Consider the following 23,184-nt stretch of genomic DNA (forward strand, 5'->3'; position numbering starts at 1 on the left):
ATTATTTTCTTTTTTCCCTGTTTGCTTTTACGGTTTTTCTCTCTGTCTTCGGCGTTCTGCAGTTTCAATCCATTGTGTTTGGATGTGGATTTATTTTTATTTTTCTGTTTGAGACTCTCATGCTTCTGGAATTGAGGATTTAGATCTTTCATCAGTTTTGGAAAATAGTTAGCCATTACTTATTTGGAAATTGCTGTTCTTACTCTTACTCTGCTCTCTCTCTCGCACTCCTGTTAGATGTTTATTGGGCCTTCCTGTGCTATATTGCATAACTTTTTACCCTTCTTTTATTATTTCTACCTCTTCGTCTCTCTCTACCGGATTCTGAGTAATTTTCTCAGGTCTATCTTCAATTCCTTAATACTCCCTTGGGCTATGTCTAATCTTTTGTTTAACCTGCCCATCAAAAATTATAATTTTGATGACTATATTTTTTATTTCCGGAAGTGCTGTTTGGTTCTCTTTTAAAATCTATTTAGGTGGGTTTTTTTAGCTGTATTTTATTCCTTTCGTAACTTTACAATTTTTATTTTATGTCTTCAATCACCTTAAACATACATTTTTTTATGGTGTTTTTTAGATTCTTCTATTATATCAATGTTTGGGGGCCTATACTTCTGCTTGTTGTGTCTGATAACTCTTGCTTATAGTGAATTGTTTGTGTAGGTACTTTGAAATTTTTCTTTGTGAGTTCTTTAATGAGGCTTGTTTTTCCATGTCTTCCTTGCAGCCGTGATTGTGGGAGTGTTGCTCCAGCATGCTTTTGCTTGTGTGCCTTTCTGTTATCCCAGAATTATCACTGTCTGAGGCCAAATATTATGTTAATTTCTTAATTTGGGAGTTTTTGCACCTGAAATGTGATATAATGTAAACTGAAAACTCATATAAGACTTAAGCTTCCTTCAAATTCTTGGGGAGGATTTTGTTTTGTAGATATTGTCGTTTTTACCTAAAACCCAGCAGAGATCACTGGAATATCTTTTCATCTTCCTGTGCCAGTGGGTAGATTTTTCCCTAGTCCATTGTTTCATTGTTTAGGACCAGCCTTTATGTAAGCGCCTTATTTCCAATGTCTCACCTCTCAGGGCTCACAGCTTTATTTCCTGTCCCCAAGTGGACAACAAAAAAAGCCCCTAGAATATGAACCCGTAGTTCTCTCCCTCTGCAGCCACTACATCACCTCATCTCTTCCTCTTTTTCACTTCCCTTTCCCTTTCTTGAGAACTCATTTCTGTGTTTTTAAGAAATCTTATAATCTATTCAGCATTTCCAAGTGTTTGTAGCATGTGAGATTTGGGGTCACCTTAGTCTATGATCCTTCCAAGGCCTCTGCAGAATTTTTGGTTTGCTTCTCATGCAGATAAGGCCAGGGTGGGCCTTTTCACTGTGAGACTTGTGTGCAGGCAGAAGTTCCCATGGCAGGGTGGGGTGTTCACAAAGTGGTAAGAGGAAGAGTGAGGGGATTATCACCAGTTCTTCCTCTTCTGATCCTGTCTGATGAATCTTCCCTGGATAAAGCCCTGTTCCTTTCATTCCCTTGTTCAAAACCTTCATTTCACATCCTTTCACTCCTTGATTTGGCTAAAACCTGTCTTACTTCCCCCATATACATTTATGAACCCGTGTTTCAATTCTGTGCTTGCCTGCCACCATGCATGTATGCATACTTCCCCCTCTTCCTGGAATGCACTCACCTCTTCATCCTGCCTGTCTTTCAAGGACCAATTCAAATACCTCATCATCTGAAAAGGTTTACTTGCTTTCTTCCCTGCTGACTCCACACAATCATGCAGATGTGGGCACATACCTGTAAATCTCTACTTTATCTGAACCACCCTATCATTTGCTCAAGCAAACTATACTGTATTCATTGAATTGGAGTATTAGAATAGACTAGAATAGAAAATATCAGAGTATATTGTAGGTTTTAAGGGTAAAAGTTGTTTTGTGAAACTTTCAGTCATGTATATGCGTACCACCATAGTGTAAAATGTGTATTTTTATGATGAGTTGAGAGGAGGGGCATAGATTTTTTTTTTAAGTTGAAGAAACACTGTACTGAATGTCTGTAAATGCCTTAGAGGCAATATTTGTATCTGATTCATCTTGACACACATACACACAAATACACACCCCATGTCCCCATGTCAAGGACACTGCTTTACATATAGGGGACAGTAAATGTTTTTTGAATGATTGAGTGGGTAGATAGGTAGATGAATGGATGAAAGAAACAATATAGTAGCTTAAAAGGAATGTCTCTGTAGGAACCTGTGTGTTTCCTAGGGTCATCTTGCCAACCTTTAAACTGATAATAAGGATTTTGTTCTGTCCTTCGTACTCAGCAGATGAATGCCCTACAATCTGCTGAGTACAAGAGACATTGATTCTCAGCCCTCTGCCTTGGGGCATCTAAGGATACCTCATTATTCATTGGTATAGTCACCTGCTCCCTGCTTCGCCCCAGCAATATGTGAGGAGGAGAGTCAGGTCGACTCTTTGCAGTTGGGCAGAGTCTCAGATATGCTCTCATTATCCATGAATCTCTCCATTTATATGGCATCTGTCACTGTAGTCGCAGGCAATTACCTTCTCAATAAACTCTTTTCCAAAAACAAGACTTCCAGCTTTTCAAAATTCAAGAGCACCCGTAATCTTGACTTTGTGGATTTAATGGACAAGAAAAGATAAAGCTGAAGACAAAACAACTTTTCATTCAGCCTGATCTGGATTTGAATCTTGATTCCACCTCTTTAGTGTTTTGTGGCCTTGGGCCAGCCAGTCAATCTCCTTTTTTTCTCATTTGCAAAATTGAAGTTATAGAACCCAGCTCATAGAGTGGTTGAGAGGTTTAGAGGTAATGTGTGGAGCACTTGATATAATCCTTAGTGCCTCCTAAGTGCTTAGTCATCATCATCATCATTGTCATCATCATCCTCTTTGTCACCAAGGAACTAGTATCAACTTAGCAAATCTTCTGGTAGATTTCTTTGGAGGTCAGCTTGGTGCTTCTTCCCTTTGTGTTCATTCCAAAGGAATGGAGGCTTGAGCAGGGCGATTGTATGCCTGCCGTTGCCATTCACTATTACTGTTGAATGGTTGTCCTGAACCCTTCCTTGGCAATGAGAGGGGCACAGCCAAAGCTGGGTTAAGCACCTAGGAAATGAAACCAGGGATTTGAAGTGAGTCCACCAAAATTGTTTTCAAAGTCTTTCCAAGAGGAAACTTCACAGGTTCTTGAGGGTGGGGATCTCAGAGACATGTAAGAACATCATCATGCCGGATTACACTGGGAAGCCAATGGCCCAAAATGGGAAAGGCTGAGTTATTCAACTAAGTGAAACAAGTGCAGAAAATTTCAAGAATTTTCTTTTTTTTTTTTCATTCATATGTTTACATTTGTTGAAATCTTGGGGGGCAGAAATATCTAATTCTCTTACAGTTAGTCATCAGATCAAATTGATTATTGATTTTTCTTTTTTTCTCCTATTTTATTGAGATATAATTGATGTATAACATTGCATTCATTTTAGGTATACAATATAATGATTTGATTTACGTATATATTGCAAAATGATTACCACAATAAAGGTTAACATCCAGTACCTCACATAGTTACAAATTTTTGTCTTGTGATGAGTTCTTTTAAGATCTACTCTCTTAGCAACTTTTAAATATATGATACAGTCTTATTAACTACAGTCACCATGCCGTACATTACATCCCCAGAACTTATTTGTCTTATAAATCCAAATTTGTATCTTCAAGGATTTTCAATTGCACTTCTCAGGATGCCTCTTTTGTCCACCCTCCTTTCTATAATTTAGCCAATAGACAAGAAACTTGGTTTTTCCTCACAGCCTTGGCACTAGCCTGTGCTTCTGACAAAGTCACTTAAATGTGATCCATCATTGTTTACTCTTCTACGAAATGTTAACAGTCAGGTCCAGTTTTAGCTCCAACGTACATAACAAAGGAAATATAAGCACTAACTCTCCACATCGGTGAGTGTGTAAGTCATGTCTTAGTGATCCTACCCTGGGTTAAGCTTCCATTGTCCCTGCAAGGAGCTGCAGTAGACGCTAACTCGGGTATTGGGCCAAGAATTTCATCTGGATCTACAGTCTATCAGCCTAAAGTGTCAACAGGAAGAATAACTCTAGCTTGCTTAAGAATTACTTGGACAGCAGTTAATTTATTTCCTTTTGACTGTGATTGAAACCTGGAAAAAGGAAAAAGTCAACATAACTTCAAAAGAAGAAAACACTTAACTTTCATCTTGTCCTTTAGTAGAGACTATGAGCAAGAAAGCAGTGCTTGCCTTCCTCTAACGTTCTGTTATTTAAAAACATTTTTATGATGAAAAGTGATGTGAAAATGGGAGGGTTTTATTATTGGGATTGCTTGATCTTTGATAGCTCCTGCTTACAGAATAATTAATGGACAAGATACAGGCAGGATCTTTCTGATATTACCCCTGCATTGAGCTTGGAGCACAGATTCACACCTGTGTTCACACTTACTCATAAAGATGCTAACTGTGTTATGCTGGAATGGAGTCTTAACAATAACATAACATGATCTAGCTGGTTTGCTGACATAAAAGAAACAATTAAGGGAATTTCTGTTTTAATGTAAGGCTAAAAGTAAATGAGAAGTAACACAAAATATTTTCTTGGTCTGCAAGTCTTTGAAGAATCCAGGATACCAATCTCTATTGCATCACACACCGTGACTTGTAATGAACTGTGTCATGCCTTAAGACCAAGCCTGTACAAACATCAGTCATGGCCAGCTGGCACAAACATTGAAAGGCTAAGCAATTAGCTAATGACAACATTACTGCACGCTAATGTTGTAGGTTCAGGCAGTAACGTCTGTTGACAAACCTTTGTTCCTAGGCCCTGTGTCTCAGGCTTCCAGGTCCTCCTGGGTGCTGATGTCACAGGGCTGGCATCAGGACAACTCTCCGGTTAAGCGTGAAGTTGAGCAGGACACTGTGCTATAATAATGACACTGGTGGCCTGCCACCACCAAACTATATACGATGAGTTGTTCTAGTAGTTTTAATGAATTTGATTGAGGCTCAAATTAAGCAAAGCCTTTGGCAAGTGAAATACATACTCACGCCTGTTTCCTCTGATGAGAGCTAACCGACTAAGGTTAGGATACAGTCTATTTGTAGTTGTAAAGAAGCTTTCTCTCTTTTTTTACCTCTGGCCCCTGTAGAGATGTGAATATTCAGCCATAGTCTTCTGTTTCATCTCTTCAGATACCTGAGGTGTCTGCAGACTTGTAGATATCAGAAAATATCAGATCTTTTGTCAGGAGTCTTTAATATTTCAGGAATTTGTGAATTAGGAAATTGTGCTGCACTGGTTGAAGGACAGAATTACTCCCCCTCATTAAGTTTGGATCTTTATATGGCAGATCGTCATAAAACCTATTTTAATTAGTCTTGCTCATAGCCTGATAGCCATTCACTAATCTCAACACGTGCTATTTTATCATGCCCAAATCTGCAAGGTGATGGTTTTTCTGCACTGTTGTATATTCCAGTCTTCCTATACTAACCAAATGTTAACTATCTCTTGACTAAGGATGTGTAAACAGAGGCCAGCCCAGTGGCATAGTGAAGTTTGGCACACTCTGCTTCGGCAGCCCAGGTTTGCAGGTTTGGATACTGGGCATAGACCTACACCACTTGTCAGTCATTCTATGGTGGCAACCCACATATAAAGTGGAGAAGGATTGGCACAGATGTTAGCTCAGGGCTAATCTTCCTCAGCAAAAAAAAACAAAAAACAAAAAAAACCAGGATGTGTAAATAGTAGCAACAGCAGTTTTCATGTCTCTCTGCACTGTGGATTCAAGTCACCTTCCCAGAAGGACATCCAGCTAGTCTTTTTGGCTGAACTCCTCTTTAAGTAGAGGATTCTATTGCTTCAACAAACCTAATAAAGGAAATATAAAGAGAATAAAAATAATTTCTAGATCTAGTTCCCTGTTGAGTATAGTGATAGAATCAAAGTAATGCAGTCCTGGGAGGAGACTTAAGAAACAGTTGTGCTCAGATGGAGAATATTTATTACACTTGACAAAATACTGGCTTATTTTCCAAATTATAAATACATAAATAACTGTTAAAATAGCTATTTCTTAGCAAAGCAGCTCAGCCTGGCATCCCTTATTAAATCTACAAGGACATTCACCAGAAATCTGAAAACTCACCCTAACCCAGAAACAAAATGTTGTTAGTAGCTAAAACCGGACACAATTATTGGAAGATTTCATTTAGCTGCTCAGTGAAGTAAACTTGCAGATGAGCTCACGAACTTTTTTTTTGGTACACTGTTCAACTTAAAGTTTGTTTTCCATATTATGAATATGCTTGGAATCATATAAATGAAAAGCGTTTCTTTTATGACTATTAAATGGGATTTTTTTCAGCTGTGAAATGGAATTTACTGTACCATGATAGAAAAAGTTCAGTTGAACTCTATAGCAAATAAACGAAATGAAAAGTATCATGAAGTAATAAAAAAAAATCAAAGGACTTTTTACTTCAACTTGATAGTATCCAATTCAATTCATCTATGGATAAGACCATGATTTTCATGTCCAGTGACTTTATGAGAAGATTATCAGGGTTCCTTCTTTTTGAGAATACAAACCCAGTAGAAGGTTATTCCTCAAGTTATTTTCAATCTAGTTTTTTTCTGATTATATGCCTCTTTTTACTATTTATAGAGACATCATTTTTAACACAAAAGATTCTTTGAAAATATGTCATTTTAAAGTGACAGAAAATGCCAATAAAAATAAGTTCAGTCACATATCATAGTAATAAGCACTGAAGCCCATTCTTGTCCTCACTATGATATAATATTGCTGTTTCCACACAGCATCGTGCACTTTGACATTCCTGAAAGTCATTAATACATTTTTAGACAGCAGCAGTCTTTACTGTAGTGTTGTAGTAATTTTAACCAGCATGAGTCTTGATTGCCACAAGTCATGCTAACAATAATGGCACGTTTTATTAAGTATTTTTGGTTGTTGCTTCCGTATATATCTAGTACTCTCTGACTTAAATGATTTCTTAAAATACAGTATTCCATTTGATGGTGTTTCCTGATGCCTTCGTGGATTTCTACTCGATTCATAGGTTGTAATCACATAAGTTTGGGGGAGGTGGGGCTGGAATGTTCTAGTAGGATTTTCCAAGGTGATTCAGAGCTATTCCCAAGAAAAGACAACAAAAATAAAGTCAGGTACTATAATCTTTAAATATTTTTGATTGACATAAAATGTATGTATTGCTTTCTTTATTGAGATATATTCACATATATTCACATACCATAAAGTTCACCCTTTAAAGTGTGTTTTCACAAAGTTGTGCAATCTTCACTACTATCTAATTCCAGAACATTGCCTGAAATGGTACTGTAAAAGATAGAGTAGGTAATTAGATTTTATTTACTTATATATCTATTCTTTACCCCGTGGCATTTTCCTTTTATTTTGCCAGAAAACCAAAACTTTTTTTCTTAAAGTAACTGGATCATTTAAGTTTTAACTGAGAAGTTTTGTTTGGCTGCATAAATTTGGTTATGTCATAAATACTATATAATGGTAATCATGAAGAAGATGCTGCTTTGAAATTGCCTCTTTCATCTCATGTAGAAAACAAAAATTCAAGATATATATGGACTGTAGAGCTTGAACAGAAATGAAAATGCTTACCCATGTGCATTAGCCAAATTCTGATTCAGGAATGGCAGCATCTCCCTTCACTCAGGGTTCTAGCTCTGCTTCAGGTGACATTAATGTGAGAACAGAGTCCACCCAAGAAGACACAGCTCTGCAGCCCTGAGGGAGGTGGTCTTTACTCTCCAGTGTAAGCTTCCTACCTGTCAGTAGCACCCTGAGAGGCACTAGGCTAGGAAGGCTTGTAGAAAATGTGTATCATTCATTCCTTCCCATCTAAATAATACCCCGTACATGCTGAATTGGTCAGTCAAGACGTTCTAGTTCCAGAGATTCCCAGCCAGTACATTGGGATCAATGTCTTACCTCATAAATATCAGCTCAGTGGCTTCATGCATACCCACTTGCCCAAGGTTTTCTGGGATTCCCAGTGGGCTGCATAACGTATTATGAGCTCCTCTAAGGTAAAAACTGCCATGTTATACTCAGGATGGCCTAGCTATGGCAACAGAGGATGGGGACTGGGCAGTGATTCCCCGTTCCTAAAGCTAGATCATTACTATCAGACTTGCCTCCACTCCTCCCTTGTGGACTCCAAGAAAATAAATGCCTTTCAGACAGATTAGGGATTCTTTTCATTCATTCAATGAAAAGTTTTATTTTAAATCAATATTATTCAAGTGTAATTTACATACAGTTAACAGGGATTTTAAATCTACAGTTTGATGCATTTTGACAAATGTATACACCTGTGTCAGCACCACCATGATCCGGATACAGACATTTCCAACATCCCCAGGAGTTCCCTTGTGCCCCCGTGCAGACGGCCCACACCACCACCCCTGGCCTCAGGCAACTGTTGATCTGTGTATAGATTAATTTCTGTTTTCTACAATTTCACATAAATGGAAGCCAAACAGTATGTACTCTTTTGTGTCCAATTTCTTTCATTCAGCATAGTGTATTTGAGGTATATCCATTTTTTATTGTTTATCAGTAATTCATTCATCTTTATTGCTGAGCAGAATTGCATGTAATGTATATACCACAATGTGTCTCATTTAGTCATATTTTGATGGGCATTTGGGTCAACAAATACTTTTTGAGTATAGTTTTCACCAGCACAAGTGTTGATTTCTAAACATCATGCTATTGATTGTAATAATGTATATTTTATAAGGAATTTCTGATAGTAGCTTACTGATAGATACATAGACAGACAGACAGACAGACCGACAGATAGATAGCACTTTCCAACTTCCAAGAGCAAGTGATTGTACTTGAGGTTATACACTACACAAAGAAGGATAGGACAGACTTTTGTAAGAATAACTACTATTTTTGCTTATTTATCATGTGTCAGGCACCCTGATCTTCTCATTAATCCTAGAAAGTGGGTAATAACAATAATAACAGTTCATGTTTATACGGTGCCTACTGAGTGCCGGGCACTGTTCTTAATACTTGAATAATATTAACTCACCTAATCTTCACATCAACATCATGAGGTAGCTGCTATTACTACCCCACTTCACATGCAAGCAAGCTGAGACATAGAGGTTAAACGACTTGTCAAAAGTCACACAGTAAGTGGTGGAACTGATGTTCAACACAGACCATCTAAGTCTGGGATCATTGCTCTAAACTGCTGCCCTCGTGGCCTCCTTAATTTTTAGTCAGAGAAGCTGAACATGAGAGATGTAATAAAACTTACCAAAGGTGTTAGTTAGGGTTAATGCCCTGACTCAAATCCTGGTATTATTGACTTCAAAGTCCAAGCTCTAATCTACTTGGGAAATGATGTGTACATGAAGAAGTAGGATGACGTTGGTTAGGTAAGAACTAGGGAACACCACTAGAGCTATTGGAGAGTCAGACTGGGCTGCCACTTCTTATCCGAGTGATCAGGGAAAGTGTGGAGGAATAAATGAAGCTTGAAGGAAAAGTGGGATTTTTTGATCAGAGGTGGTTTGGTTGGGTCTGAGAAGGGTGAGTATGTGTGTGTAATGTGTTAGTGGTGCCAAAAGATAAGTGAGAACATGATTGATTTCGAGTCCCCAAGGACAGCCCTGGGGACTATAAACATTGAAGGAAAAAGATTAGTCTATGAAGGACACAGGGAAGGGATGTGTAAAGAAGGAGGAGGAGAGAAAGTGGGGGATGGAATGATTCCAGTGGAAAGAAGAGAGTAATCAATAGTGTCTCGTTGCAACTGAAAGGTCCAAAAAGAAAAGTATTGAAAAATGGCCACCACATTTGTCATTTGCAAAGTCACTGGGGCCTCGGGGGGGAGACTATTTTTAGTGGTGACAGAGAAGTCAGATTGCAGGTAGTTGAAGGAAGAATAGGGGAGGAAGGGAAGACAGGATGTGTAGACCATTCACTCCATGGAGAGCTAAAGATGAGCAGGAGGGGCAGAAAGAAAACAATAGCCAGAGGTGGATATGTGGTCAAGTTGGGCACTAAGATGAGAAGGGCTAAGCATGCTGATAGCTGAGAAAAGGAGCCAAAAGAGGGGAAGGTTGACGTTTGAGGGAGTGAGGAGCTGGCTGAAGGAGCGGGGTCCCGGAGGAGGCAGGGAAAGATCCATCCACGTGTACTGGATGTCTACTGGACATAGCATGCACAGTTAGTGGGGACAGTTATCAGGACAAAAAAATTGAAAATACCAGCAAAATAGAATGTAACCCAGAAACAGATGAGTGAAGGTCGTATCTTACATTTCTTCATAGCTGCTGTAGTTTAAAAAAAAAAAAGGAAGCCTGTGGGAGCTGCTCTTTTGTTCAATTAAAATGAAGATTAACTTTGTAGCTGAATTTAATTGAAGTTTCCCCTCCACTGTTCAAATAATGGATTTGTACTTGCCTCTGTTAGATTTGGCAGAGAAATAGGCTTCACTGAAATGTGCAAAAGCCAGCTGCAAATAGGATAGATTCTCTCAAGAGTTTTTAGTTTTAAAAAAAGTGCCAAAATATTCTTCCAGGTTTGAATCTACCTTCACATTTCGTATCGTAGGGCACCACACAGTATCTTACTTGCTGATTTGAAATACTCTCTCTGTCATTCTCTTGATCTTTGGATTTTTTCCCCAATATTTTGGGTGACTATCAGCGTATATTCTTTAGGGAAATTCATTTTAGTAACTGAATAGAATAAGTGGGAAATACAGTTTCATCTGTTTCTATAAGCACCCTTCTTCTGCAGATCTCCAAAGGTTTTATCTAGTGCTTGTTATTTCTACTAGAAACTTAGGACGTCATGGGGTGATGTCCATTTGTACCTGTGGACAAACTGAGGCAGGCATCAAGGGGACTTAGTCTTCTGCCAGAAGTTCAGTGATTCCTGCAGGCAATCAGCTGACCAGACTGTGTCTTCAGGATGATTCAGATCCCTGGGTCCCTGATTGCACCTCGTGTCGGGGAGTCGTTTGGAGAGAAAAATGATCAGTATTCAGAACTGTGAGTTCTTAGGCTGACTCCTTAGATCTGTTTCCAAAGTTGGGTCACAGCTGGCACAAATAAGATCTGAAGAGAAAAATATGTGTCGGACATGAAGATATTTAGAACCTTGTCTTGCTTTGGTTCAGAAGGAGTAGGGTGCCTGCCGCTATGTACTGATCGTTCTAGATGAAATGTTTCAGTGGCGTCTCAGCAGTCCGGCCCACAGCTCCCTGCCCTGAAGAACACTGTCACCATGGGGATGGGGCGGCTCACTACTCAGCCTCGTGTTCTAGGGAAGAAGAGACATCCCGATTGTGGTAGCTCAGTTCTGAAAATTCTTTGTTCCCCATTCAGACCAGACATGCGTATTATAAAATTTCACTGCTGATGGTATCAAAACTCTGAGTTAATTATACGTAAACATGTTCTTATAATCAAAGTTTCGAGACTTGAGAAGTTTGCTGGTTGTTTTTTTAAAACTTGGTTATTTTTATGGCATCCCACCATTAAATTAAAAGGTTTTCTCTAAATTACATATTAAGAATTAAAGTCATTGTAATAATGTTAGGCTTTTTTAAAGAGAGAAGGGCAATTACTCTCTATAATGTTTTTTCCTACTTTCTGTAATAAAGCTTTCTACCCATACTTGGACACTTCCAGGAAGCTATAATTAAAGCTTTAATGAATGTTAGTGGGAGTGTGCACTGCCCCGGGAAAACAGGTGGAACTTAGTTTCAGCTCCTGAACATTATGAAACAGGTTACACATTTTAATCTTATGTAATTCCAATAATAATTATGTTAAAAGGAATTTTAATAATTGTTATGACTATGAATTAGTGAGTATTCTACGCCGTACATTTTTCAACCTGTGAGGTAGGTTGTATTATTTATCCTTATTTTACCCACAAGTTAATTGAAGCTTAGAGAGGTTAAGTAAGATCTATATGTTGTACATCAGGGACCCAGGATTCAAACTCAAATCTCTCAGACTCCAAAGCCCGTGCACTGAACTACTCCATCCAATTGCTTTAATAATTAAAAAACATTACAGTAGCATCTTAAGCAAGGCTGGTGACATATTTAGCAAATTGAATAATCTCATATTAACTCTTGTGGCATTGCTGGGTTACTTGTTTATTGAAATATCTCTGGGAGCAGTAATAATCTGGGTCTTTTTAGATTAGTGAAGTCCTACCTATGTGGGGCACATTTGAGATTCTTTTGGGCCACTAAATATTCAGAAGTAGAAAGTGATTTCTTAAATAAGCCCCTTGCATCGCACAAATAAAACACCTTTTGATACTTAAAACTCTCTCTAGACTTGTCTAAGTGCCTGTGTCCTGTCGTGTATGGCCATCTTTTCTCTTAAAGAATACAGGGAGGCCTAGTGTGAAACACTGTCAAGTGAACATGTAGCTAGTATACACTGAAATTGTTTGAAAATTGAGGTAGAAGTCAGTGGCCCCCCTCTGCTCTTCTTAGGTAGGTATGGACACAAAGAGCTTTTAGAGTTTGTATTTTCTTAAGGGAGGGTGGGAGAGGTTGGACTTCCCAAGGTGTGAGAAGCACAAACAGGGACCTTTCTCTTTTCCTATGGAAATGCTTGAAACCCTGCAGGATTCTTCATGACAGGAGAAAATCCCTCCCGAAGGGGTCAGGACAGCAGTGTTCTTTGATTCAGGGGGAGCAAACTCAAAGAAAAGCCCAGAGTACAGGCTGAGAACTGCGTCTTGCTTCTCACACAGTAGGCAGGATATTTGCTACCCAGATCCTATCTGTACATGGGAAGAAATGGAGAGCGAGTCCCTTCTGCGCCTCCATTAGGAAAAGATAAAAAGTTGGATAAGTGCTATTGAAATAGGTTTTCAGAAGTGGCTTACGCCATCTTGATAAGTGAGACATTGTAAACTTTTTTTAAACCATGATAGAAGTGATGCGTGGTGTTCTCCTGTGTTTACTTTTTGTTTGTTTTTTATGGAGAATTTCAAACATGTCTTAAAGTAGTAAGACAGCAGAATGCACCGTATGATCATCCTCAATAATTATCAACTCATGGCCAATTTGTTACACACTCCCTGTATCTTCCCCCAATATTATTTGAGGCAAATACTAGAAACCATATCACTTCATTGCTAATTATTTCAGCATGCATCTCTAAAAGATAAAGATTCATTTTTAAACAAAAATGCAATATTATTACTACACCTAAAAAAATAACAATAATCCATTAAGATCATCAAATATTCAATAAGTTTTCAAATTGCCAATAGTCTCATGAATGTCATCCTTTCTTTTAACAGATTATTTGAATCAGAATGCAAATAAGATCCACATTGCAATAGCCTTTTAAAAAAGTCAATAGGATCCCCCTCCATTTCTCATTTTTTTCCCTTAGAAGTCATTCATTGAAGTAACGTCTTTCTTTCCTTCAGAGTTTCCTTTGATCTGGATTCACTGGTTACTTCCTTTTGGTATCTTGTAACATATTCCTCTAACTCTTTCCTAAGTCATGTATTTCCCAAAAAGTTGGAAATTGCCTCTAAAGCCTTGGTCAGATTCAAGGTTGATTTCCTTTTTTTTTTTTTTTTGGTCAGGACTATTTCACATTGTTTGCTTCCGTCAGAAGGGACCTAATATCTAGTGTGCGCTTTGTGCTGTCAGCAGCCATTGATGTGCCCATGTTTGCAGTTTGCCCGTCTCTTTTGTTCACTGTCACCCAGTGAGCTGGAGCTTCTGGACAAGGCTGAGTCACAGGCTGACATCTCCCACTAATGCTAACTTTGGACCACTAAGAATTTCCTGGGATCCATCACCCCAACGTTATGTTTCTCATGATTTTTAAAAAACAAGTGTGTCATTCAATTCAATTAATGAACTTTCAGTAAATAAGTAAAATTGTATTAAAGTATAATTGTAAAATTGTATAAAAGTATAAAGTAAAATTTTATTAAAATATAGAACAAGGACAAATTTTTTAAAAATTTAAAAACACACTGTTCTTATTGGATGAATGAGACCATTGTTTGGAGCCTCCTCTGTCATAGTCTATTTCTACTTTTTCTTTAGCTGCCCATTGTTTATTCTGTGTTAATTTCACTTTACTACTTATTTAATGCTCTGTGAGAACCAGGGTGTCTTGCACGTGCCCACCTTGGATTGTTACAGACCTTGGATTCCATGCAGCTCTGCAGGTCTCCTTCCTCGCGTGGGCGTCAGCCTGGCTGGTCTCCTCCTGTAGATGGCTCCCACCTTCAGATGGCTCTCTTCTGAGATGGAACAAGTTTGCCTCCGTCCTCTCGTCTCTTCCTCTCTCTCCTTCCTTCCTTCCTTTATTTTTTCTTCCTTGCCCTCTTCCTTCCTCCCTCCCTTCCTACCTTCCTTCCTCCCTTCCTTCTCTCGTTTTCTCATTACTTTTTAGCCAGCATGATACTCTCTTCCCCAGCTCTACTTTTAAACCTCCTGACACTGATAAAACCTATGTTGATGCAAAGCTAGTCTTGGGGATGGTAAAATGTGAACTTGATTCTCTGTGCCCAAAGCTGTCTTTCCAAATGCATAGGGATACATTTAGTCATTTAACAAACCCTGATAATAAATTCTAACTATGTTCTAAGGGTGTGGGGAGACAGACAAGTTACAACACAGTGGAAATGCTGACAAGAATAGATGCAAACAAAGTGCCACATGACAACTAACAGATGACTCTGCCAGGGAGAAGTGGGGGAAGGTCTTGATCTTGCAAGTGACGTTTTAACTAAATCTTCAAAGAATATGATTAAGACAGCATGTTTGTATGAAAACAGTTAAGAAAAACTTAGTGTAAAGGTGTGTTATTTTATTGAGGCACTGAACTCAAGTTCTTGGCTAATGAACTTGACTTTTGTGTTTAGCAACAACTTACCGTACCAAATTTGCCTGCTGGAGAAAGAGAGACTTGCACTATGTTCTTTCCTTCATATTTATGCAAATGTGTTTAAGCATAAAATATCATGTTTACCATCATTTCCACCCAATTAAGAGTGGGAAATATAACGTTTAGGCATGAGAAGTTTCAGTGTGTAGGTAGACACGGTAACCTTCCTTCCCCCACTGCGGGAGGATCCTGTCTTTCAAGTAGTAGTGCAAGAAGTTTCCCAAGGTGTGGACTCCTGAGTCGTTGCAAGGGTCTGCAGATACACATGTGTGCTGAGCATTACCTTTTGGCTGAGTAAATTAGGGTCTCCCATATAGATGTGTCCCTTTTTTTCTAATGTATATAAAATCAATATTATTGCTGTTATAGTGCAAAGCCATATAAAAATATCATTGATGTTATAGTATTAACTCTGTCATTATGTATGGTTTTAGACAACAGATACTAAAATAGAATTACTATGTCATATTTTAGGTGTGTGAGGGTGTGTTTTGTGGTTGGGAACGTCTTGAAAATGTTTGCCATTAAAATGGGTCCTCATAAAATAGATAGTAGTGATGGTTGAACAACATTGTAAATGTACTTAATGCCAGTGAATTGTGTAATTAAAAATGGTTAAAATGGTAAATCTTACATTATGTATATTTTGCCACAATAAAGAAGTATATTAAAAAAATTTTTTAACTTAAAACACACATACACGCAAATAAGAGGATCTCATATTTGAAGAAACTGGAAGTCATTGGCCTAGAGCTTTTATTAATTTGGCAAATGTTTAGCCATCACCAAGCAGTGTTCTGCCCCATAAATTTAAGTGCTAGGAGAAGTAGAGGGTCCTGCGTTTCTGGAGCCTGTAGTTTCGTGGGGGTGGCATTCAGCTTTTCACTCATGAATGTGTAATTGCATAACATTTTTCTATACTGCGATGTGACTTTACACTATGGCAAGTGCTATGAGAGGAAAAGTCTATAGAGCTTTGCAGGCATATAAGGGGACGGGTGCAGACCTGGTATTGGGAGAGGACTCAGAGAAAGGCTTCCCCAAGGAAGTGACAGTTGGGCTGAGATTTGAATAATGAACGAGTATAGATAACACTCATAAGAGGTCATTGACTACTTTTACTTAACACTCATAAGAGGTCATTGACTACTTTTACCGTTTAGATTCTTCTCCCCAATGGCAGGAACCATGTGTTCATCAGCCTTCCACCCTTAGGTAGTGTTTACTGCATTGTGAGCCCTCATTACTATCGAGTGATGAACAAGTAAAACATTGAGTAGCAATTGTTATACTAGGTTTGTTCCAAGGATGTCTATGGGACTGGCACCACCTGTTTTTGCGTAATTTTCACATTTGTGTTTTAATTAGTTTTACAAAGAATTTCAGATGATGTTACTGTAAAACCTTCAAATATACAGGAAGTGCTTTGCAATTTAATGGCTAAATTTGTCTTCTTGAACCATCAACTGAATCTGTTTCTTCTTTAATTGTTCTTCTTGGTTCTCACCTACATTTTTGTATCTGTTCTCCCACTAGCATGTTCTAGATACTATACTTTGAAGAGGAAGTGTTTAGTAACCCTTAAGAATGCAGTATTCTCTGTATCTTAAGTGAATACACATTTTGAAGCTCTGTATTTTGAAATGGGACAGAGCAATTGATTCATATGGCTCTTGATAAAACATCAGATACCTGGCCTGAGCCCACCATGCGCATCTCTTCAAGAACAAAGTCTCTGTGAGGTGGGGGTGGATTTGTGTCTGCCTTAGGTGTACATCGTCTTTTTAGGTGGAGGAGAAGGTTGGAGAAGTGAGGCAGGCAGAAGGTCTGTATGACTGGCAAAATGTGGATGGAATCTTTCTAGGGTTTCTACATTGGCTAAAGTAAAACATTATTTTTTGATATGTAACTTTTACATGGTTTCTAATCCTGAAACAAATTTTTGATCAGTATTAACTTCCATACCAAAAAAAAAAGGTACAAATAAGGATAAGTAGTTATAAAATGCCCTGCTGGAAGATCAGTTAAGGCTTCCTAATGTAAACAAACATGTAATGATTAGGAAAAATTCTTTCTATAGACCTTTGTCACTACCCTGATTATTTTTGCTGAGATTTGGATGTGGCATAAGTCAAATAACATGCCCCAAATTCACCAGTTACACTTAATAAATGTATTATTGATAGGTTGTCCCTCAGCTCCAGTCTAATAATTAGACCATATTTTGTTTCTAAGTCTAGGGACTTGAAATAGAGTATCACTTTCAACTTTTTATTATCTGTTAAGTCCCAAGATAGGTACGAAAATTTTTCAAATGAATTTCATAGTTTTTATTATGTGGTTTTCATTGAAAACACAGGACCGCTTATAGCATCAGATTTTTAATGTTTAGGTCAAAGAGGTATATATTAAGATGATAGCAAGAATCATGGTGGTAATGATCAAATACTGTATTTTAAAGTCAGAATAGCTAAGGAAGAGTTTCTCATTCATTTAAAAATTGGCATCTCTTCATCCCAAAAAAGGAGAAATAAATAAGAAAAATTATAACAATAATGACATTCCCTTTATAATATTTAAGAGCTTCTAATAATTATTCTTGTATTTCTTCTTTTTCTTTCTAGGAAAAGCCATTGACAAAATCTCTACAACGTGGAGAAGACCCCCAGTTTGATCAAGTATGTGCTATGTTATATATGTTATAGACTGGTTTTTATTTTTATCAAAGTGTGCAAAGGCAAGGTCTGGATGCTCACTATTGGTGCATTGATGAACTTCCTCAGAGAGCACACAGGGCTGTGCTTTTAGGAACTGTGTCCTGCAGCTTTTACAGTTACGGCTTGTAGTGGACATTCACTAGATGTCTATTGATACAAATTGGAAAGAACTGGAAAATGTTGGAATAATGTGAGTAGGCCCTCAATGTATTGTTTCCTAAATCTTTGTATACCAGAATTAAAGAAACTAAGAAAAGATAAAGGAACTTCCATTCAAAAGTGTATTGAGACTCTTCTGAATAAAAGATCCTCACTACGTGATGATCTGTTCTCTGCACTAAAGCTTATTCATATTTTCATCCACCTTTTTTAAATGCCTCCTATTTGCTTGTCGCAGCGCTAGACACTGGTAATACAAAATCTAGGACCAGCTTTAGCACTTAAAGAATTCACAAAGCTGTGAGAGAGAAACCACCTAAACAATAATTATGAAACAGTGTAGCAACTGAGATTCTAATAGGGAAAGTGATACATGAAAAAAACAAGTTAAGTCAGAATAAATTTTTTTTAAAAGTCCGTTGAAAATAGATCAGGTCTAGTAAAAGGACTCCAACTGTAAAGAGCAGGTAATAAAGAGAGGATCCTGGTTTAGTAACTTCAGGGTGGCTTTAGGTACGGGACATCGGAGGAAGCTGGGGATGTGTTTGTGGTGTTTCCTAAACTTCGCAGTTAATGACAAGGAGGACAGTGTGCTCTTCAAAACTCTCACTTGGTGCCAGTGGCAGAGACAGACTACTGCTGCATGCACCGTGGCCTGATCTAATGTGGTAGGGTTTTTTATTGTCTTATGGAGACACAGAGAGAGTACATTTTCTACAGGGCTTCAAAATTGCCTTTAATGTGGAATCAAGAGGGAAATTCTCAGGCTATTGAGGTCCAGATTTGTTCCATCTGAAAATGTAAAGACTGACTGTAGTGACAAAATTCTCCATTTTCTATCTTATAAGCTGTTCACTGAGGGAGACCTCACAAGTTCATGATGACGGCCAGTCTCGGAAGGCCGGTGTGCCTCTGGGTTTGTGCTCTGTTGCTGGCAGAGCTGGCTTTTTTCCAGAATGCTGGTGATGTGGAGTATGGGCTTCATCTCTCTGTGTCATAGAGCTGCCTTCTCTTGTCATGTCATCCTTAGTTGTCACCTGGTGAGTGCTTGGGTGGTCAGAGACCCTGGGTGACTGTTTAGGGTCATTATTTTGGAAATGTGGCAAGTTGTGGCTCTTTCTGTTCTCATTAAGAATGTAAATATTTATCATCTGTCTTCTATAATTTCTCACTCTATTTTATATTTCTTGTCTCTATCCTATTAGATTATCACTGTCGTTTCCTCAAAAAAAAATAAGTTATTTTTCTCCAGCTATGTCTTTCTTTATTCTCTGGGGAAATAGTACTCACAAATTTCAACATTGCAGATAGTATTTATCCCAAATAATTTGGCTTAAACACCCTTTCTCATTTATTATTCAGCACTCTATTTCTGCATTTCAGCATTGTGGAAAAGAAACAGCCTCTGGAATTAGACCCGGGTTTAAATCGCAACGCTGCCACATAGTTAGCTGTAATACTTTTAACCTTGCTGCTCAAAATGTTGACATGCAGACTCTCTACCCTGCCCCAGATCTACTGAATCAGATTCTTCCCCTTAACAAGATCCCTGGGTGACCTATACACACGTTAAAGCTTGAGAAGCACTGCTCTGTAACACATCTCTGTGTATTAAAGACACTTTGGGAGTGAACCAATAGTGAAGTGGTCACTGAGAACTTTCAAATAAGACACATAAGACTATCCTCTGATGATTAAATCATAAATTTATGCAAGAACTGTGAGAGAAGGCAACCTACAACGTCTATCTCATTTTAAAGTGAGAGCAAGACTCCCAGGCCATGAGGAAACTTGACTGTGTTGGTCCATCTGTGAGTTCAATGAAAAAAAAGTCAGCACAGTTACCTTTGAAAGTGCCCATCAGCTGTTTCAACAGCAAATTGTAAAAATTGTGGTTCCATTGGCAAGGCCATGAATGTATCAAGCTCTCTTAGTCTTTTGATATTAAATGTTCAAATTATGTAATTCTCCTTGTTCTGATTCCAAGGAGTAGGGTTTTTGTCTGGATTCACACAGAGATCTGTCTATGGGAAAAGAACACACTGGTTTTGCCACCTTGCGTGATACAGACTCCATCACTATGATCATGGGAGCAGTAGGATTGTAGAAGTAACATTTGTTTAGTACTTACTATAGGGTAGGCACTATGCTAAGTACATCCTTTGAACAGCGTGCAACTGGTCCCTGTATAGAGAATATTTTTATCAATTTCTGCCTTTTCATTGTCACTGGCATGAATGAGAGGCTATAGACAGCTGGGCTTATACACTTTCAGTGCCTGATCCTGGGCAGCCCTGTTTAACTCCTCCACTTAACAAGCCTATGATACATTTTTTCTCTTGCTAGAAATAGAAGCAAAAAAAAAAAGAAAAAAATCATGTGATACTTTATAATTTGCCGAGCACCTTCTCACATATTATCTCACCTGACATCACTCAATTCTTCCAATAACCGCAAGAAGAAGTTCTCCTCATCATCCTTATCGTCATCATCATCATCTCTATATTACATTTAATGGAAATGAGTCTCAGAGAAGTTGCCCAGTATTACACAACTAAAGCCTAAAGGAGCCAAGACTGGAATCCATGTGTTCTGACTATAAAGCCCATGCTTTGTACTGTGTAACATGCTTATATTTCTAAAAACTAAATTGGTGAGAATTCAGAGGAGAGTTTTCCATGGATAAAGGATCTAAGATCCTGTATCAGTTATGATTAGCTTTGGCTGCAAAAGATTACATAAAATAACAGTGGTTGAACAACATAGAAGGTTCTCTCTCATGTTCAAGAAGTATAAAGAAAATCAGTCCAGTATCCTTATATTATTATTGTTTTCCTGTGTATGGCTTACATTTCCAAGGTCATCTCATGGTCCAATTTGACTTCTGGAGCTCAACCATTACATCTGTATTCAAGCAGCAGGAAGGAGAAATGGAAAAAGAATTATAGAAAAAGAAAACTCAAATAAATAAAAAAACAGAACCTCCCAACATTGCACACACTTCTTCTGCTTACGTCCAGTTGGCCAGATCTTCATCACATAGCCACATATAGCTGTAAGAAAGATTGGGAAATTTTATTTTGAGCAACCATGTGTCCATCTAAAAATGAGGTACTTTGTATCTAAGGAAGAAGAGAAGAGTGAGTATTGGGTACTGCCTGTCTCTACTAGATAGTATATAGCCTATTTCTGCCACAGTGCCCAATAAAGAGTACTATTTATGGTTCTACACCTCTTTTTTTTTCCCACTGTGAAATTCTCCTAGAATTTGCCAGTTTTCCAGTTTGAGTTTAAAAATATGTAAAACTTCATATTTCCTTAAGTTTTCTTTTATATTTCTTTTATATGTAATTGACGTTTGGCTTACTATCTCTTAATTTAACCTAATTACAATCTAACCTTGTATAGAATAGAACTGGAAAAAAAAGCCTTATTGTTTCATGAATGACAAGATGTCTAAACAGGATTAATCCTTTTTTAAGCTCAGTATTACTGGGAGAAAAATCATGCTAGTGACTGCTTTACACTTTAGAGAGCTAAAAATTTGTGCCCTCGTGCCCAGAATTCCACTTTCTACAAATTTTATGAATATGAACTTGACCCCTTCTTACACAGCACCTGCTATGTGGTAACTATGTGCCAAGCATTAAGCCAGCTTGTGGCAATAAACATGAAGGAAGCATGAAAGCCTCCATGGAGAGGCCCCCAGTCTAGTGGGAAAGACGAAGAAGAAGCATGTAATCGGATAAATTATAACCTCAGGCAAGCAAGTAAGCTCCCAGTGGAAGGACGAAGCATGGTGTGAGCTCCAGGAGCGCCAGCTTTGCCCTGCACTCGGGAGTCAGGGAGGGCTTCTGGGGTGTGTGTGTGTGTGTGTGTGTGTGTATGTATGTGACATACGACATACACACAAGGCTCTGTAAGGGACAAAGAGCTATAAAGCTGTCGTCCCTGCGTTCCAGGAGCTTCAGATCTCGAAGAGGATGATAAGGGAGTGCACAAACAGCTCTGACACAGGCCCACGTGTGTAAGAAGTGCCGCAGGGATGCAGACAATAAACATTCTGAGGCTTCAGGGACAGAAGATGTATACTGCAATTTTAAAATAATTCAAAGGCATTAAAAGGTGCAGAGCCCCCATAGACTCAGAATCAGATAACCCCTAAACAATGCATAGTTTTCTACTGGAACACGAAGTTTCCCTACAGTCTGAGTGTAGGGTGTGTTGAGGGAAGAGATCAAGTAGGAAGGGATCAGACTGTGGAAGACATTAATGCCAGGGTGGGGCCTATCCCACACATCCCAGTCTCAGAGTGATCAAAGTGGTGACTTGAGGTTAACCTTGAGGAAGCAGTGTTCATGAGTGGAGAGATCTTTGACGTTTGGAGGTTTTGGGGGAGTTTGGGCATTAATAAACATTTGAGGGTAAAAGGGCCCAAACTGAAACAGAGAGAATGGGACTAGAAAGAAAGAATTATTATAAGCAAAATTATAAAAGAAAAATCAATATTTGGTGAGAGAAGGAGAAACGAAAGGTAACTATAGTTTTTCACCCGTGATTTGGAGCCATTTCTGTTCAGTTTAACAAATATTGAGTACCTGAAGCATACTAGGATCTGGGCAAGGTGCTGGGCTTACAAAAGCAATCAGAGTTCCTACCGTCAAGGAATTCTCAATTCTCAGGAGGAAGACAAATATCTAAACAAATAACACTACAATTTCAATGCTATAATAGAGGTACATTTCAAGTGCTCTGGGAACTCAGGTAAGGGAGCAGTTAATGATGCTAGGAAGGTGGACAGATGTGTCACAGGAAGCAATCAAGGAGCAGTGACGTTTTAAAGATATTTGTTATCCAAATGAACAAGATGGGCTGGATCATGCCAGGCAGGAGGAGCCATGTGGGCAAAGAAGTTGAAGGTGAGAAGAGCAACATGCTGGGGAGTGACCTGGAATGAAGCTGGAAAGGCGGACCGGAGCCCATTGCTCCCTTGGCCATAGGAGACATACTGAGGAGTCTGAACTATTTGCTATAGATAAGGAGTTCTTCAATCAGAGGAATGCTGTGCTTGGGGAGAAGTAATAAATCAGTTTTACACATACTGAACTTTCAGTGAGTATAGAATATCTCAGAAGAAATAACGGGGGCTCATTCATTTATATAGTCACTCAACAAACACTAAAAGATTGGAAAGAGAGTAGAGCAAATGGATGAAGAATATCATAGGGAAACATAGTTTAGGA

The 23,184-nt window shown here is 38.4% G+C and overlaps 1 protein-coding gene across 8 annotated transcripts in view; it reads left to right on the plus strand.

Moving 5' to 3' along the window:
- Nucleotides 1-23,184, plus strand: part of FRY (FRY microtubule binding protein) — a 404,013-nt gene that overhangs the window by 211,750 nt on the left and 169,079 nt on the right. For all 8 annotated transcript variants that reach the window (XM_070239478.1, XM_070239480.1, XM_070239479.1 and 5 more), the window contains one exon: nucleotides 17,690-17,743. In XM_070239478.1, coding sequence (XP_070095579.1) covers nucleotides 17,690-17,743 — 54 coding nt within the window. The remainder of the gene's footprint in view (nucleotides 1-17,689; nucleotides 17,744-23,184) is intronic.

This window comes from Equus caballus, chromosome 17 (assembly GCF_041296265.1).
Source record: "Equus caballus isolate H_3958 breed thoroughbred chromosome 17, TB-T2T, whole genome shotgun sequence".
Lineage (NCBI taxonomy): Eukaryota > Metazoa > Chordata > Mammalia > Perissodactyla > Equidae > Equus > Equus caballus.